Genomic DNA, 18196 nt, shown 5'->3' with positions numbered 1-18196 from the left:
CATGAGTGTCCCTCTGTGGTCACGCAGGGCTGGTCACAGGCACACAGCTCTCCATGGACATGGCTGTATCCCAGTCCTGCTCACTCCACTCCTGGCAATAACCACACCTGGTGATCCCCACCCATCTCCACAGGGACAGCGTGGAGTCCCTCAGGGTCAGGCACTCCCTGTGCACTGGGATGTACAAACTCCAGCCAGGGACAGCCCTGAATTCCAGAGCTGCTCCTCGTGTCCCCTCCTGATGGATCAGCCCTGGACAGGGGTTGTGGATCCCTGGTACAGCCCAGGACAGGGGGTCTTTTCTTGGGGGTCCCCACCTGCTGCCACACCCCTGTGCCTCCCTTAGCCTGGGTGACCCATCCCACTTGTCCTCTCCCTTTTCCCACACACCAAAGGGTTTCCTGCCCTTCCCTGTGCTCAGTGCCACCAACTTTCCCCCAAGGTGTGCCAGGGATGTGCCAGAGCAGGCAGGGATGGTGAGATGGGGTGGGATGGGGCAGATGGGATAAGGAAGGATACAGTGGGAGAAGATGAACGGAATGAGATGGGATGGAACTGGATGAGATATGGATGGAATGGGATGGGATGGGACAAGATGTGGGATGGACAGGGTGGGACTGGCTGGGACAAGAGTCACAGCATGGATGGAATGGGATGGGATGGGACAGGATGGGATCAGCCAGGGTGTACGGAGTGGGATGGGCCGGGGCATGGAGAGGCAGCGAGGATGAGTGGGACAGGAGGGCACGGATGGATAGACAGAATGGGACAGGACAAGATCGGGAAGGACAGGACAGGATGGACTGGGATGGGAGACAATAGGAATGGATGACGTGAGACGGGAGGGGATGGCACAGGAGAGGACGGGATGGGATGCGATGGGATGCTGCGGTCGGGTCCGGCGGGGAGGCCGAGAGGTGGGAGAGGAGGGGTCGCTCCATTTCCACGGCGCCGCCGCCTCCGGCCGCCATTTCCGAGCCCGCAGGGATGGGCGGCGGGGACCCGACGGGCGGGGCCGGAAAAGCCGCCCCGGGGCCTCCACAGTGACCCCCTGGTCCCTCCCCTGCCCCGCCATGTCGCAGCGAGCCCCCCGCACTCTCTCGCTCGCCCCAGTCAAACCAGCCCCTCCCGTCACCTCGCACCGCACCCCGTTACTCCTCGGTCCCCCCGTCCCCCCTGGCTCCCCGCTGCCAGCCCAGCTCCTCGGGCAATCCCGAGTGCCACCAACGGCCCCAGCCCCGTCAGTTCCCCAATCCCTCGGTCCCCGCAGTCCCCCCGGTCCCCACAATCCCCGCCCGGTGCCCGCAGTCCCCCCGGTGCCCGCGGTTCGCCGTGCGGGCGGTGCCGTGGGGGGGCCCCGACGGGGCGGGGCGCTGATGCCGTCGGGCCGCCAGGGGGCGCTGTGCGGCGCGCGCCCGCCCCGCTCCGCCCCGCTCCGAGCGCGGTCCGGCGGCGGCAGCGCCCCCTGGCGGCGCGGCGGGGCAGCGGCGCGGCCGGAGCGCCGGACCCGGACCCGGACCCGGAGCCGCGCTCGGTGTCGGAGCCGCCGCCGCCCCCGCCCCGCCGCGTCCGCCCGCTAGGCCCGCGCCGCCTCCGCCCCGCCCTCGCCGCGCCGCGCCCCCGCCCCGCCGCGCCGCCCCGCGCCCAGCCCGATGCCCGGCGGCGGGCGGAGGTGAAGCAGCGAGCGGGCGCTGGATCCTCCCGGCCGCGGCCCCCGGGGCCCCGGGCACGGAACAAAGGGCCATGGCCGAGGGGGCCCCCGCTCAGGTAAAGGGCGCCCGCCCGGCGCGGGGCCGGGCCCGGCGCGCACCGCCCGCCCGCGGCTCGCGGGCCGCACGTCGGGGCTCACGGGCCGCGCCGTCGGGGCCGCGGCGGGCGGGGGGGGGCGGCGGGCGGCGGGCGCTGTCAGCGCGCGGGGCCGCGGCCGCCCCCCCGGGGCGACGGGCGGGGACGGGACGGGCGGCCCCGGGGGGGCGGCGGCGCCGCGCCGAGCCCGCCCGGGCCTCCGCGGCCGGCGGCGCCCGCGCTGCCGTCGAGGCCGGGCCTGCCCGGCCGCCGCGCCGCCCCCCCCCCCGCCGCCGGCCCTGCGGCCCCCCGGGACCGACCCGCCGCCGCCCCCGCCTCCCGTGTCACCGCCCGGTCCCCATGGCGACGGGGCGCCCGCAGCCCCCCGGGTGTCCCCTCGCCGTGCCCATGGCAACGGGGCTCGGCCCGCCCGTGTCACCCCGCGCCCCCCCCCTCCCGTGTCACCTCCCGGCCCCGCGCTGTCACCTCCCCCCTCCCCCGCCGCCGCGGGTCCTGCCCGTCCCGTGGGACCGGCACGGGGCCGCCGTAAGCGGCTTAGCGGGGACACGGGGACGTCCCCGCCGCCCCGGCGAGCGCCGGGCCCTGCAGCGGCCCCCCCGCGGGGTGCGCATGGCCCCGGGGATGTCCCCGTCGCCCCGGGGGGCCCTGTCACACCGGGGGCGGGCGGGTCTCTATCACCCCGGGAGGGTCCCTGTCCCCCTGGGGGCATCCCCGGCCTGACCCCGCGCCCTTGTGTCCGCAGGCGCCGGAGCCGGCGCGGCCGCCGCGCTGCCCCTCGCCCCTCCGGCCAGCGGCCGGCCCCGAGCGCACCTCGGAGCGGGAGACGCAGACGGCTGAGCTGTCCCTGACCGTGGTGGCGGCCGTGCAGGCGGTGGAGCGCAAGGTGGATTCCCACTCCACCCGCCTGCTGGACCTGGAGGGTCGGACGGGGATGGCGGAGAAGAAGCTGATCGACTGCGAGAAGACGGCGGCGGAGCTGGGGAACCAGCTGGAGAGCAAGTGCGCGGCGCTGGGCACCCTCATCCAGGAGTACGGGCTGCTCCAGCGGCGCCTGGAGAACATGGAGAACCTCCTGAAGAACAGGAACTTCTGGATCCTGCGGCTGCCCCCGGGCAGGAAGGGGGAAGTCCCCAAGGTAACGGTGTCCTGGGGAGCGGAGCCGGGCGCTGCTGCCGAAATGCTCCCGGGGGTCCGGCCCGGGGTGGGTGAGCAGGGACAGCCCCCGCTCAGGTGAGCCTCTCTCGCCATTGCAGCTCCCCATTGCAGCTTCCCAGCTCATCCCCTGCTGGGGCTGAAATACGGAGGGACAGAGGCCTGGGAGGACATCCTGGTACTCAGGCCAGAGGTTTCAGTTCTGCTTCACTGTGCTGCACAGCCCTGGGGCCGTTGACTCTTTTTTTGTTCTTTTTTTTTTTTTTTTTTTGCCACCATTTCTAGAAACCCTGCAGATTTTGTGGTTTTTCTGTTTTGACCACCTTGACGCTGCAGAGTCTCCCAGGCCAGGGAAGGAACAAGTGGGAGCTGCTGCTGCAGGGAAGGGGAAAGCTTTGGGGTTCAGGAAGGCAGATGAGCTCCCTGGACATAGCTCTGGAAAGAGCCCACCATCAATATTCAGCTCCTACTTGAATTTCACAGCCTTCCTGCTGAAAGAGTGTGCAAATGAGACCATGTATGACATGGGAGAGGGAGTATCTGGGGAGAGAGCAGAGAGGATCAGGAAAAGGTGGGTTCAGACCCTGACACCCCATTAGTGCAGCTGGGGGACAGAATTGGAGCGCTGTGTTCCCTCTGAAGAGCTCCACTCCAGCACGGCACAGTTTGCACATCCTGAATTTATTCTTAGGAATTATTCCTTGGCTAACAAGCTGGGAAGCTGCAGATGGTGGGCGCACAGTAACCAGGGATAATGGGGAGCCCTGTGGGCCTGGGTAGCGTTTTCCCTGGAGTTCTGGGGTAATTGAATCCGGGAGTTACGTCAGCTCATCAATAGGGATGAGTCCAGCCCAGCTCCTGGGTTTTCTCTCCCTTGTGGTCCCCCAAGCCTGATCACCCTGCAGAGAGCAGGGACTGAGAGGAGGAGCTTGGGGTCCTTTGGGGGAATCCCAGTCTGGATTCACCATCAGGAACCATCCATTTGGTTGAGTCCTTTATTCCCAAAGAAATTCCTACCCTGGAGTTGTTTTAAATGCAAAAAGCAGCTCACGGCTGGCCTCGGAGGAGCTGAAGCCTGGCTGTGTCCAGCTCCTGCTTGAAGGCAGTGTTGGAATTGCAGGTGCCGGTGACCTTCGATGACGTGTCCGTCTATTTCAATGACAAGGAATGGGAGAAGCTGGAGGAGTGGCAGAAGGAGCTCTACAAGAATGTGATGAAGGGGAACTACGAGTCTCTGATCTCCCTGGGTAAATACGGGGCGTCCTTGCCCTTCTGAGGGACAGGAGGCTCCTTCTGGCTCCTCCTTGGAGATCCCCTTGGATGAGACCCCAATGGCCCATTTTAAAGGCTTGAAAACACAGGAGGATGTTTTCAGTCTGGGTTTATTCCAGCTCATGCCATGGTGGTGTTCTGGCTGGGCAAGGGATGCCCTGTGGGCAGGTGGGGTGGAGACCTCCCAAACCTCTTCCAGACCCAGTTATGCCATCCAAAACCAGCTCCTTCCTTCCCCATGGCTGTTGGGAGAGTTTCCCTGCATCCTCTGGGTGTGCAGTGGGTACCAGCCCCTGCACCCCTTCAGAGGATTTTGCACCCGTGGATGTTCCCGAGTGTCCTCATGTGTCCCCTGTGGATGTTCCCGAGTGTCCTCACGTGTCCCCCGCGCGGGAAGAGGTGGAAGCCATTATCAGATTCCCAGTGCAGTAATTCCTCTCTCCCACCCCTCTGTCTCTCAACAGACTATGCAATTTCCAAACCTGGTGTTTTGTCTCAGATCGAGCAAGGGGAGGAATCGCGGGGCAGGAATGAGCAGGACCTGGAGGAGAGTGAGATCATTACTGATGCCACGGCAGGTGAGGCGGCACCTTGGCACCAGGGCAGCCCTGCGTTGAATTCCCAGGAGCTGCTCATCCCAAGGCTGCAGCAGATGTTGCTGGGAGCTGTGGCTGATGTGGTTTATCAGGAGAAGCCTTGCCTAGGAGGGGGATAAACTGGGCTGATTGGAGGTTTGGTGTCCAGCTACAGCTCAACATAGAAACCAGGGCAAGCAGAGCCTGGAGAGTTGGGCACTGGGAGCCCTTCCCAGCAAGGGAAGCATCTGCAACCAGACCAGGTCCTCAGGGAGCCGGTGTGCCCAGCAAGGACAGAGAATTGGGTCCCATTGGGAGGTCCCACCCACCCAGAAAATCCTCCACCCTCTCTTTGTGTGGATGGTGCCTGGGTTTATCCTTGGAGCATCCTCCCGGGCAGGGAAGCCTGGTCCCAGGCTGTGTGCAGAGAGATGGGATGGTGAGGGCCAAGACTGGGCTGGGAATGGGGTACCGGTGACCCCGAGTCCCAGAGCAGCTCCTGCTCTGTGATAAGGGAGCTGATAAGGAGATAAGGAATTGTCCTGGAAGAGTTGGTGTCACCTCCACTTGTCATCCCTGATTCCAGGCTGTGCATGTGGGGTCACACCAACGCCCTGCTTGTGCTCTCCATCCACAAGGATCTGGAAATTAAATCGAGGCCAGTGGGAAGGGGAAAATCACAGACCCACGTGGAGCTGCAGCTGGGAGATGTGGGGTGGCTGAGGGGTGCCCCAGGCTGGGTGGAGTGAGTTCCCTGTGCCTGTGAAGGGTCCTGGGCTGGAGCTGGGAGCATGGCAGGGATGGGTGAAGGGAGATGGCAGCGTGGCAGGGATGGCTGAAGGGAGAGCAGAAGGGAGACCCCTCAGTGGGATCAGCAGCTGGAACCAGCGGGGATTGCTGGGAGCAGGTCCCTCATTCTGGCTCCTGGGAGTGATGGCAGGTGGGAATCTCTCGTTGCTGCAGCTGGAATAAGGGTGGTGATCAAAACAGAGGAGCTCCTTCCTGAAGACAGCCCCGAGAACCCCGAGCTGCACGGGATGTCGGGGCAGTCCGAGGGCAGCTTCCAGAGCCCCGACGAGGAGGCGGCCTGTGAGAGCCCCTACGGCTCCGTGTCCCCCCCGAGGGACCTCCCGGGCACCAGCCTGGGCGACTCCTCCGAGTACGGAGCCGACTTCAGCGAGATCCAGAGGGTCATCGTGCACCACGGGGGCTGCACAGGTGAGGCACTCGGACACGGCTCTGCACACCTGGGGTGTCAGGGACTGGAGGCCCGGGGGCTGTGGTGGGTTAGGAAGAGGTGGGGAAGGGGTTGGATGGACAGGAGGTGTTAATTCCCCCCCAAAACCAGCACCAGAAGGAAAGTTTCTGGGTGCAGCGAGTTCCAAGAGTGGCTCTGGTCACACCTTGAACTTGGAGGAGGAGGCAGCACGTCCATGGTGGACACAGAACGTAGTCTCCAAGGGCTCCTGTCCTGCTCAGGAGCAGAGCAAACACTGCCCAGTCCTCTGAGTCTGGGAAAAGCCCTGGTTAGCCATGGACACCAAGGGAAGATGTGTCTCAGGCTGTGTTCTGTGAGAGCCCCAGTGAGCCCTGCTCCCAAAACCCCGCTGTGGCAGAGGGCAGGAGGTCGGTGTGAGGTGTGGAGGAGTGGGTGGTTGCACACTGGACACTGCTGGAGGAATGTGGGAGGTCCTGCAGGTTGCCACATGTGGGAGTTGCTCAGGGCAGCTCCACAGGATAAGGATAGGGAAGAATGTGGCTGGAGCTCTGTGATTTGTGAGCTGCCAGGAGGGAAGGGGAAGGAAGAGGTGATTTGTGGAGAGATGAGATGATGGCACCGAGTGTTTCATGTGTAGAATTCTGCTGGTGGAGTGGCAGATACAGGCCAAGTCCTACAGATGTGCTGTAAGGCTGGGAATGGGAGAGCAGGGAGATGAGAGGCTGGGAATGGTGGGTTCCTTCCTCCTGACGGCTTTGTGGTGGTGTAACACAAACCAAGACACAGAGAGTTGGGCTCTTGAGGGCCTCAACTCCGTCTTGTGGGTGCTGTGGTCTGCTCAAGGCTTTGTGAGGGAAACCAGCCAAGCCACCAGGGGGCTGAAGCTGATCCTTGTCTGAGAGCCACTGCCTCTGCCAGGGCACGGGGCTGGCTGGTGGGGCTGGGCAGGAGCTGTGGCTGTGCTGCCAGGATGGGGGGCTGAGCCCCCAGGCCCACAGAGGGGGCAGGCAGAAGGACCTGGGTTTTCCCTTCCTCAGAGGGAAGAGGGCCATGGCTTTGAGACATCCACTCCCATCAGTTTCCTTTTCTTGGGAAAGTGTAGCTGCTCCTCCTGGGAGAGCATTTAGGCCTGGCTCACAGTCCAGTGTGGGGTGACATGAGGGATGACCTGTGGGCCTTTCCTTGGGCTGTGCTGACTGTGTGTCCTGCCATGTGTCCCTGGGATGGCTGCTGTCACCAAACAAAGTCCCTGGCTCACATCCAGCCTCGGTGACACGAAGGGGAGCCTGGCCTGCTGCCATCCATTCTGCTGCCATCCATCCCGCTGCCATGTCATCCCGCTGCCATCCATCCCGCTGCCATCCATCCCGCTGCCATTCCATCCCACTGCCATCCATCCCACTGCCATTCCATCCCGCTGCCATCCATCCCACTGCCATTCCATCCCACTGCCATTTCATCCCGCTGCCATCCATCCCGCTGCCATCCATCCCGCTGCCATTCCATCCCACTGCCATCCATCCCACTGCCATTCCATCCCGCTGCCATCCATCCCACTGCCATTCCATCCCACTGCCATTTCATCCCGCTGCCATCCATCCCGCTGCCATCCATCCCACTGCCATCCATCCCACTGCCATTCCATCCCACTGCCATTCCATCCCGCTGCCATCCATCCCACTGCCATTCCATCCCACTGCCATTTCATCCCACTGCCATCCATCCCACTGCCATTCCATCCCACTGCCATCCATTCCGCTGCCATCCATCCCACTGCCATCCATCCCGCTGCCATTCCATCCCGCTGCCATCCATCCCACTGCCATTTCATCCCGCTGCCATTCCATCCTGCTGCCATCCATCCTGCTGCCATTCCATCCCACTGCTGGGAGCTCTGAGAAGGAGAGGGTCTCTCACCACACCACATGGCAGCAGGGCTGAGGGAAGGGGACAGTTCCAGGCGGGCTGTGCTGTCCCCAGAGCAGAGCTGGCAGCCCCGCGCTGTTTCTGTCGAGCAGTGCTGTGCCAGGGGTGTTGTTGCAGCCCAGTGAAAGGGAGCAGATGGAGCAGCTCTGAAATCACTCATGCACCCGAGCCCTGGTGAACCCATGGTGCTTTTATCCCTCACATTCTGCAGCAGCTCAAAGTTGCCAAACCTTTTGGCAGGCGGTTGGAGCGCACCCTCTAGAGGAGCCTGGCTGGGGTGATTTGTCTGCACTCCATGTTTGGGGCCACATGGCCCATCCCAGCGCTCCGGGCTCCACCTGCAGCCCCATTTGTGGCACAGGCTGGCTCCCAGTGCACAAACAGCTGCAGGAACCCATGCCGGTGTTTCTGTAGCACCCAGAGGTATAAGAGGCCACCTCATCCCACCCAATGACCCTAATGCTGTTTGATCTTCCCCCTCAGAGGATGGGATCGTGATCAAGACGGAAGAGGAGGAGGAGGAGGAGGAGGAGGAGGATGACCCCGACACGCTGGAGCCGTGCGCCATGTTCTCGGGCCGGAGCGAGGCGCCGGCGTTCCCCAGCCACGAGGCCGGGCTGGGCTGCGAGGCGCAGTGCAGCTCCAAGGCGCAGCCCCGCAGCCTGGCCCGCGTCAGGAAGCCGTCGGCCTGCGAGAGGGACTCCGGGGACGTGAAGCCGGCCAGCGGGCAGCAGCGGAACCGGACGCGGGAGAGACCCTACATCTGCCCCGAGTGCGGCAAGAGCTTCATGCTCAAGATCAACTTCATGATCCACCAGCGCAACCACCTCAAGGAAGGGCCCTACGAGTGCCACGAGTGCGACCTCAGCTTCCGCAACAAGCAGCAGTTCCTGCTGCACCAGCGCAGCCACACGCGCCGCGGCGTGGGGGTCCCGCGGCGCCCCGAGCACGGCCTCAAGCCCCCATCGCGGCCCCCGCCCCCGGGGAAGCCCTACAAGTGCTCCGAGTGCGAGAGCAGCTTCAGCCACAAGTCGAGCCTCAGCAAACACCAGATCACCCACGTCGGGGAGCGGCCCTTCACCTGCGGCGAGTGCCGGAGGAGCTTCCGCCTGCAGATCAGCCTGCTCATGCACCAGAGGATCCACGCGGGCAAGAACGAGATGGCCTTCCTGTGCCCCCAGTGCGGCAAGAACTTCACCCGGCCCTCCCACCTGCTGCGGCACCAGCGGACTCACACCGGCGAGCGGCCCTACCAGTGCAGCCAGTGCGAGAAGACCTTCAGCGAGAAGTCCAAGCTCACCAACCATTACCGCATCCACACGCGGGAGCGCCCGCACGCCTGCGCCGTCTGCGGGAAGGGCTTCATCCGCAAGCACCACCTCCTGGAGCACCAGCGCATCCACACGGGCGAGCGGCCCTACCACTGCACCGAGTGCGGCAAGAACTTCACGCAGAAGCATCACCTCCTGGAGCACCAGCGGGCGCACACCGGCGAGCGGCCCTACCCCTGCACCGAGTGCACCAAGTGCTTCCGCTACAAGCAGTCGCTCAAGTACCACCTGAGGACGCACATGGGAGAGTGAGGGGCTGCCGAGGCTTCCTCTCCCTCCCTCCCTCCATCCCTCCCTTCCTCCTCGTCCTCCTTCTCCTCCACTGATCTCTCCCACCCTCCCTCCATCCATCTCCCCCCACCCCGGCTCAGGGCATGGACATCAAGGAAGCTTTGTGTGGTAGCGCCGCTGGTCTGGTGGAGACTCGGCTGATTGGAAATAAATTAATGAATTAAAGCAAGCAACGCGCGGCAAAATTAAAAGATTATATATATAAAAAAAAATAACAGAAGCAGCTGATTTAAGGGGAATCCTCACCAACAAGCAAACAAACCACCAACAAAAGAAACCTGTACACAGGGTGTTTTGCCGGAGTAGGACTCGTAACTGCTTTTTAAATCTACTGTTTGGTTTTTTTTAATAAATGTGGAGGAACTTTTTATTTGATAAGCAACCTAAGGATGGGCAAGATTTTATTTTCGGGTTTGTTTTCTGTTTGTTTGGTTTGGTTTGTTTTTTTTTTTTGTTAACTGCTCTGTAGGCTGATTCTGGCACAGTCACTTTTTGTCCAGGAGCTCTGTGGAGGCGCTGCTCCGGTCCGGGCTGGATGCGACAGGAGGAGCTCCAGCCGGGGGGAGGTGAGTAATTAACAGATGCAGCTGATGAGGAAGTTCTGCGTGTGTCTAGATTGGAAGCGCTGATAGGTGCCTGCCCGGCTCGCGGGGCTGTGATGCACTCCTGAATTATACAATAGAATAAAATTCTAGTTGCAGTAAAAGACCCTTTTTCTGGTAGGACCCCTCCACAAGGCTCCCCCAAACATTCATTCCCAGCGCTCAATCCTCCCACCGGGGCTGGCCCTGCTGCCCCCGAGGGCATGGGGTGCTGTGAGTCTGGCCATTGCCTGCTGTGGGGCCAGCAGGGACTGAGAGCAAGACCTTGTTGTGTTTGACTGCTCTGCTGTCCTTGAGCCGCTGCCGGGGGCATGGACCGTGCCCTCCTCAACGGCAGGAGCGGTGGGATTCCTGCCCGGGGGAGGAGCAGCTCCAGGCTGGCTCCAAGGAAAGGCCTCCCTGCTCCTGGGCACCTGCTGCCGGGGTGGGTGGGACACGATCCAGCCCCCTGCTGTTGGTCTGAGCTCCAGTTTGTACCAGCTCAGTTCCTGGGGATCCCAGCTCGTCCTGGCTGCAGCTCCTGAGCTTGGGCTGTGGCTGGGGGAGAGCCATCCGAAGGGCTGGGGCTGGGCTGGTGACACCAACTGAAGCTGGGCTGGTGACACCAACTGAGCTTGGGCTGGTGACACCAGCTCCCCGGAGCGCACCGGGCTCCTTCCTGGTGCTGTCAGATCTCATGTTGGACGGTGGCATCAATAAACACAGAGATGATGGGAGAAGTTCTCAGGACCTGTTAATGCCTTTGCAGAACCAAAGTCCTCATCGAGGACCTGGTGTATGAACCCTCCTAAGTTGGGATTTTCGACCTCTACGGTGCTAGAATGTGCCAGAGGGCAGCGCAGCCACATGGAGCTGCTGGGAGCCACCAGCTGCTCATTGCTGTGGGTGGCAGCATTTTGGGGCTGCCTGGGCAGGCTGCTGCCAGGGTTCCTGCCTTCCCACTGCTGGGGTGGTGCTGCAGATCCCTGGAAGAAGTTTGGGGTTTCAGGTCAGGGCCTGCTGTCTGACAGGAGCTGACACTTCCATCTCTGGAAGTTGGCCAGGCTGGATGAGGCTTTGAGCAGCCTGGGACAGTGGAAGGTGTTCCTGCCCTTGCAGGGAGGTGGAACAAGATGAGCTTGGAGGTGCTTCCCAGGCAAACCATTCTGGGATTCCATGAAAAGTGCTGTGCTGGGGCTGATGTCCTGGCAGGGAGGTGTGGGGGCAGCACAGGAGGGCCTGGCTGCAGCCCTGTGTCCCTCAGCAGCCTCCCTGCATCCCCCTCACCAGGACTGGATGCAGGGATGGGCAAGGAGGCAATGAAAAGCAGAACTGATTCTGGTTCTCTGTGGCTCACGTCCGTCACAATGGCAGTGACAGGGACCTGGCAGAGTCCTTTTTTCTTCCTAAGAATGGATGAATTCAGCTTTTTATTGGATGCAGGCCGGAGCCCTCGTGGCAGGAGCAGCCGGGCCTTGGGGGCATTTCGGGCGAGCGGGCCGGGCCGGCAGCGCAGGGAGGCAGCGCAGGATCAGCCCGGGCTCCCTCAGGGCGCAGCTGCCGCCCCGACACAATCCCTTCAAAGCGCCCTGAGGCAGCCCGGCTGGCCGGGAGCGGCTCCGCCCAGAGCCGGGCCTCGGGAAGGATCGCGGGGCACGGCCTGGGGAAGGGGCTCCGCTCCCAGCTCCGACCGCCGTCGGGGCCGGGCCGGAGCGAAGCTGCCAGTCCCGTGACAGGTTATTACGATTCAACTGATTTAAGCATCCCCAGCATCCGCGGGTGCTGGCAGCACCGTGCCGGCTGTGCCCCGGGGGAAGGCCCACACTCGCACACACACTTACCCTCAAACTAACACTTGCACTGACACTCACACTCTCAGTCATGCTCACACTCAAACCCACCCCAGCCCTCCCTTTCCGCGGCCTCTGCTGCGGCCCCGCTCCCGTGGCCTGCAGACACGGGCACACGCAGCACACGCAGCGCGCACAGCGGCCCTGTGCCCGTGTCCCCCCGGGGTTTTCCTGCTCCTTCCTCCCCTGTTTGCACACACGCACACGGACACGGAGACGCGTGTGAGTAATGTTAGAAGCAGGCACAGGAATCTGCCCAGGGAGAGAAGGGGACATTCCCAGGCACAGAGCCACAGACACACAGACACACACACGCACACACACACATAAACACACCCCCACATCCGAGCGCCCCTTGCCGCCCCCAGCCCAGCCCGTTCCCGTCGTGCCCAGGCACGCCCCCGCCGCGGTCGCGGGTCCGGCCCCTTCCGTCCGTTTCCCGCCCTTTGCGGCCATGGCTCAGGAGGCGCTGGCTGTGCACGAGCGCCTCTTGTTCCAGGCCACCTGCCCGTTGTGCCTGGATGTGTTCGAGCACCCCGTGGTCACGGCGTGCGGGCACAGCTTCTGCGGGCAGTGCCTGGCGGCCGTACTGGGGGACCCCCCGCGCCCCGCCGCCTGCCCGCAGTGCCGCGCCCCGCTGGAGCCGGGCTCGCAGTACCCCAACCGCTCTGTGGGCGAACTGGCGGAGTTGGTCCGGTCCCTGGAGGAGGAGGCGGCGCGGCCGCGGTGCCCCCAGCACGGCAAGGCCCTGGCGCTGTTCTGCGAGCCCTGCGCCGCCCTGCTCTGCGCGCCCTGCCGGGACGGGCCCGAGCACCGCGGGCACCGTGTCCGCCCCGCCAAAGTGGCCGCCCGGGAGCTGCAGGTATGGGGCGGCGCCGCGAGAGGGGCCGGGGGCTTGGGCAGGGGCTGGGGGTCTTGGCTGCCCGGGCTGGGGCGGCCGAGGGGCACAGCTCAGGCTCCCCTCCGGCCACAGGCGGGGATCCCCTGCAGCAGGGGCTGGGCTCCCTCGGGGACAGCCTGGGCTCCCCTGTGGGCACAGCTCCGTGTCCTGTCCGGGCACACGTCTGGGCTCCCTTCAGGGACAGCCTGGGCTCTGCTCTGGCCATGAGCTCCTCTGCCTGTGGCTCTGGGTGCCCTCCGTGCGCGGCTGGGGCTGCTCCGAGCAGGGTCTGGGCTTCCCTCAGGGCACGGCTCTGCTTCCCCTCCACACACAGCTTCGGCCGTGTCCCCGGCCAGCCACGGAGCTGCGGCCTCAGCCGGCGGCTGCCCGGGCTCCGTGTCTGGCTGCCGGCTTGGGCTGCTGTAGCCACCCTGCTGGGGCTGCTGCTTCTGCCATGGCCTGGCCCCAGCCCACGCAGGAGCCCAGGTCCCTCTCCCTGCTCACCCCTCGGGGTCCCCACATGGTCCCTTGTGCCCCACATGTCCCCAGCCGGGCTTTCTCCCCACAGTGTGGGCTGGGGTCTGGGCTCACTGCAACGCAGGAGATGCCTCAGAGCCGGAGGAGTTTGCTAATGGTCCAGCAAATTTATGGGGTGTGCCTGAGTGCCTGCTACTGGCACTGCAAACCTCTTCCCAGAAATCACACTTCCAATGTCAAAAGTTGTTTTTTCTAATTAAAAAACAATTTAAACAAACACAGACTAAAGGGTTTCCACATGAAGTTATTCCAGAAATGTTTCTGGCTATAAGAGCTGGTGATCAGGATCTCCCCAGCCTAACTAAAGTGACTTTGGTGAGGTGGTTTCTGCCTCTGAGCTTAAAATTCAATCACAGACCCACAAGGGTCACCCACAGTGACTCCCCAGGTTGGGATGTTCCCCACAGGGGTTGTTTGGTGATATCATCTCCCTCCTGTGAATGCCACTCCAAAGTTAACAGAAATGCCATTTGTTTAATCCCTGCCCCAGGAGACATTCCAGACAAACCTGCTTACTTTACAAGAACAGAAGAAAAAATTGAATCACAGAGGAGACCAGAAAAGTGAAGACCTTCAGGTGTGTGTTCCTCTCCATGTCCCCCACTGCTCACCCATGTGGCTCCCCAGGAATGTCCCACCTTTCCCTCTCCCCATATATCCTTATCTCCTAATCCATGCCAACGTTCTTTTCTCTGCCCATCTCATGTGGCCTCCTTGGGCCCATCAACATCCAGACTTGCCCCCCCTGTCTCTGTTCTTCCTGCTGTTCCTGTTGCAAACCTCTGGTCCCGTTGTATGTGATCCTTGTCCCCTCTCTGCAGCAGCCGTGTCCCTGCGGGGGCAGCCGGAGCCTGGCTGGGCTCAGGGCCTCCGTGCGGTGCCTTGCAGGTGACAGTGAGGTCGGAGCTGCAGCGAGTGGCTGAGAGCTTTGAGGAGCTGCAGCAGTGCCTGGAGGAGCAGAAGGAGACCCTGCTGGCCCAGCTGGTGCAGATGTCCCATAAGCTGGACAGTAAGAGCGGGGAATACACGCGCAGGGTTTTGGAGAGGCAGTCGCTGCTGGACACAGTGATTGCGCAGATCCAGGAGAAGCGGGAGCAGCCGGCGGTCGAGTTCCTCAAGGTGAGGCAGCATCAGCCCCTGGGCACTGTGAGCCCTGCTGGGGCTGGGGACACCCAGCTGGCACCCTCTGCACGCTGGTGCAGGCTGGGGCCATGGTGGGACACTGTGACACTGTGCTGTGACATTGTGCTGTGACACTGTGCTGTGACACTGTGCTGTGCCCGCTATGACACTGTGACATTGTACTGTGATGTCGTGGCGGGCCATTTGTCTCGGTGCAGGGAAACTCAGGACCTTCAATATGAGTTTTTAGCAAGCTCTGTTTATTGAAGAGAACATCAAACTTTTATGTACAAGGAATAAGCTGATGGGTATTCTGTAAGCCAGCAGTCTATTGCTTATATACAGATATCAGCTTCCTCATTCTAAAGGAGTTACATTTGCTTTTTCTCATGTCTCTAGTCTCTCAGCTACAGCACCCTGTTATGGTAACACACCTATTCACAAGAAAGTGTCCTTTCATGTGCAGCAGTTAGATTAGCTGGGTTCTTGTCACGTAGCTATTTCTCCACACTGTGACACCGTGCTGTGACACCGCGCTGTGCCCGCTGTGGGTCAGGGCCCTGAGGGAAGGCAGGGTTGGGATGAGGTGTGGGCTCAGCCCCAGCCCCCTTAAGCTGCTTCACACAGCTGGGGAGCCACTGCAGCTGCCTGGCCCTCGGCAGTGCCACAGCTCTCCTGTGTTTTCTCTCTTGCAGGATGTCGGCACAATCCTGAGCAGGTATGAAACAGGCTCGCTGTCCCTCTCCTCCTGCTCAGCTCCTTTGGGCAGAGCTTTGGCAGCGCTGCAGGAGCCGCCAGGGAGGTGGTTTGCCCCGCTGGGGATTTGGCATTCCATGGGATGTTACCAGGGACCAGAGGCCACTGCAGCCCTCCTAAAGATGGGCTTCCTGTGCTGATAGCAGGGACACAGCTGCCCTGGGCTCTGGGGCTGCAGGGATTTCCCTGTTTCCCTGCTGGCGCTGGCTGGTGGCTGGGCTCTGAGCTCCTCTCCCTGTTCCCCTCAGCTGTGAGGCAGCCAAGGCCCCGATCCCAGAGCCAGTTTCCCCAGAGCTGCAGAGGAGCATTCAGAACAGCCAACAACTCATGGACATGGTGGATAAATTCAGAGGTAAAGCCCTGCTGGCTCTGTGCTGTGCTTCCCCTGGGCTTGGCTGGCAGTGGGAAATCCTCACTGCCTGCTGCCTCTGCCTGGGGCTCAGGAGCAAAACGGCTGCTCCAGACGGGAACCCTGCCCAGGATGGGCTTTGCTGGAGCCTGGGGCTCCACATCTGGCTTGCTGCCCTGCTGGGGGGCAGGACAGGTGCCACAGGAGAGACACTCATGCATCTTCCTTTCGTTCTTCCAATGAACCTGCGGGGTGAGATAGACTGGGGCAGAAGGGGTAAGTTTGTGGAGCTGCTGAGCACAACAGAGTGGGAAAATCTTTCCAGGATGAGTGTCCTCATGTCCTTGGTGCAGAGATGGGCTCACAGCACATCTAAACCCAGCATCTGTCTAGAGCTGAGTGCTGTTGTTTTGACTAGGGCTGCTATACAATCCAGGTCTGTCCCTGTGCCAGGCAGCACCAGGGATGCTGTCCTGCGACGCCAGGCCAGGGCCAGGACAGCAGGAGGCCGTGTCAGGCTGTGCCCAGTTCAGCACAGGGGCTGTACCTGATTTTAGCTGGCATTTAGGTGTGGTCAGAAGTGCTTCTGCAGGTGCTCAGGGCCCCCATGATGCAGCATTGCTGGGCTGAGCTGTGGCTGGCACCATTTGTGCTGAGGCCGCTCTCCACACTCTCCGTTTTTGGGATGATGCACTTGAGCACAGCAGAGTCGTGCCTCAGTTTCCCCCCTGCAGTCCCCAGAGGAGTGGGTTGGGCAGAGGGTCAGGGCTGGTGACACCGCACAGTGACAGCTGTGTGGCCTTGTGGCACGGCCACGGGATGGCAGCAGAACATCCCTGGTGGATGGGCAGCTGGGGCTCTGCAGCTTTGAGGCTGCCTGCTGGCTGGGCAGAGCAGGCTCCGAGCTGGGGGAGCCCTTGGCACAGGAGCAGGGACTGGCCTGGCCCCTCGTGCCTTGCAGCACTGCCTGCTCACAGCCACGGCATGCCCTGCTCCCCACGGGCTGCACTCTCCAGCAGCTCTGGGAGCAGCTTGAGCAAAGCCCATCGTGTCTGTCCCCTGCCTGTGGGGACACTGCCTGCCTCAGTCCTGCCTCAGGGAGCAGCTTTTCACCCTCGGGTGCCAGCGTGGGCACAGTGAGGCTCCCGTGTCCCATGCCAGCCGAGGGGGCTGCAGGAGTGCCCCTGGTGCTCCCAGGACAGGAGCCAGCCCCGTGGTGCAGGCTGGAGGAGAGCTGCTGGTTCTGTTCTCAGAAGGCACAGACTGATGTTTCTGTCCCCCTCTAGAGCAGGTGACGCTGGACCCAGACACAGCGCATCCTCACCCGATCCTCTCAAAGAAACGCAAAATGCTCCAGTTCAGAAATGAAGAACAAAACCTCCCTGACAACCCCAAGAGGTTCAAATTGAGCCGCTGTGTCCTCGGCTCCCAGGGGTTCACATCTGGGAGGCATTACTGGGAGGTGGAGGTCGGGGAAGAGGGCAGCTGGGCAGTGGGGGTGGCCCTGGAGTCCGTGCCCAGGAAGACGTGGATCAACCTGCGCAGCTCTGAGATGGTCTGGGGACTGCGAATGACGTTCAATGGCCAGTACAGAACAGGCTGCATGACCACTGAGGTGCTGGAGCTCAGGGAAAAACTCCAGAGGATCAGGGTTCACCTAGAATACGAAGCGGGCCTAGTGACCTTCTACAACGCAGAGGACATGACACTGATCCAGCAGTTGGAGGCCACCTTCACTGAGAAAGTCTTCCCGTATTTTTGCATCTCCTCCCTAGTAACCCACATCCGGGTGTGTCACTGACGGGGTGGGATGGCTGCCGGGCCCCTCTTGCATTGCCCTAAATTGTTGATTGTTCTTTCACCCTAGGTTATTAGAAATTTGCACTGAATAGTCTCTATACTGCACTGAATAGTTTATGTAATATCACATGGTTTGTTCTTCCCCTCTCCTACCACATGGATTTCCTTCACCCACCCCTCTCCCCAGTACCCTCCCCTGGTCTCTGCCCTGCTTTACCCCTCCTCACTGGTGTCCCATGGGCTGTGCTCCTTGTCCTCTGCACCCCAATTCCCGGGTTAAAAGGCTCCCACCATGAGGCAACAGTCTCTTTCCCACCTTGGAAATGAACGTGCCACGTTGGTCTCTGCATGGAGAAGAGCGCTTCTGGACTGTTGCTTTCGTCCTTGTGAGATGGAGTGGGCTGGGGTCCATGGCTAGCTGGAATGCACCCAAACAGCCCGTCCAGACACGGATTCTTACAGGGCCTGCCCGTGCCCTTGGCTGGCTGAGCAGGGAGGAGCTGTGGCAATGACACGGCATCACTCTGCAGCCTCCCTGCAGCTCTGCCTGCCCTGGACCCTCTCTGCAATTTTCTGCATCTCCTCCCTCCCAGTCCTTTGGAGCATTGAAGAAGTGCTGTCCTGCCTGGGGCTGTCTGCGTGCTGCTGTCCTGCCTAGGGGCCATGGGGATGGTGTCCTGCCTCTGCCTGTGGGCACTGAGGCCACAGAATAATCGGGAGGGAGGAGGGAAGAGGCTCTGATTGTCCAT

The 18196-nt window shown here is 62.0% G+C and overlaps 1 protein-coding gene across 1 annotated transcript; it reads left to right on the top strand.

Moving 5' to 3' along the window:
• Positions 1 to 12457: 12457 nt before the first annotated feature.
• LOC128935141 (E3 ubiquitin-protein ligase TRIM7-like) lies at positions 12458 to 17692 on the top strand. The gene is given in 6 exon segments (XM_054273176.1): positions 12458 to 12865; positions 13911 to 13997; positions 14309 to 14539; positions 15238 to 15260; positions 15547 to 15650; positions 16901 to 17692. Coding segments are annotated over 6 exon segments (1401 nt in total). The 3' UTR covers positions 17449 to 17692.
• Positions 17693 to 18196: the final 504 nt, after the last annotated feature.

Source organism: Melozone crissalis, unplaced genomic scaffold (genome assembly GCF_028551555.1).
Source record: "Melozone crissalis strain CALT ecotype California unplaced genomic scaffold, PUWL_Pcris_2 ptg000016l_1, whole genome shotgun sequence".
Classification (NCBI taxonomy): Eukaryota; Metazoa; Chordata; class Aves; order Passeriformes; family Passerellidae; genus Melozone; species Melozone crissalis.
Note: the sequence above shows the minus strand (reverse complement) of the source record. Positions and strands in the feature narration are given on the sequence as shown.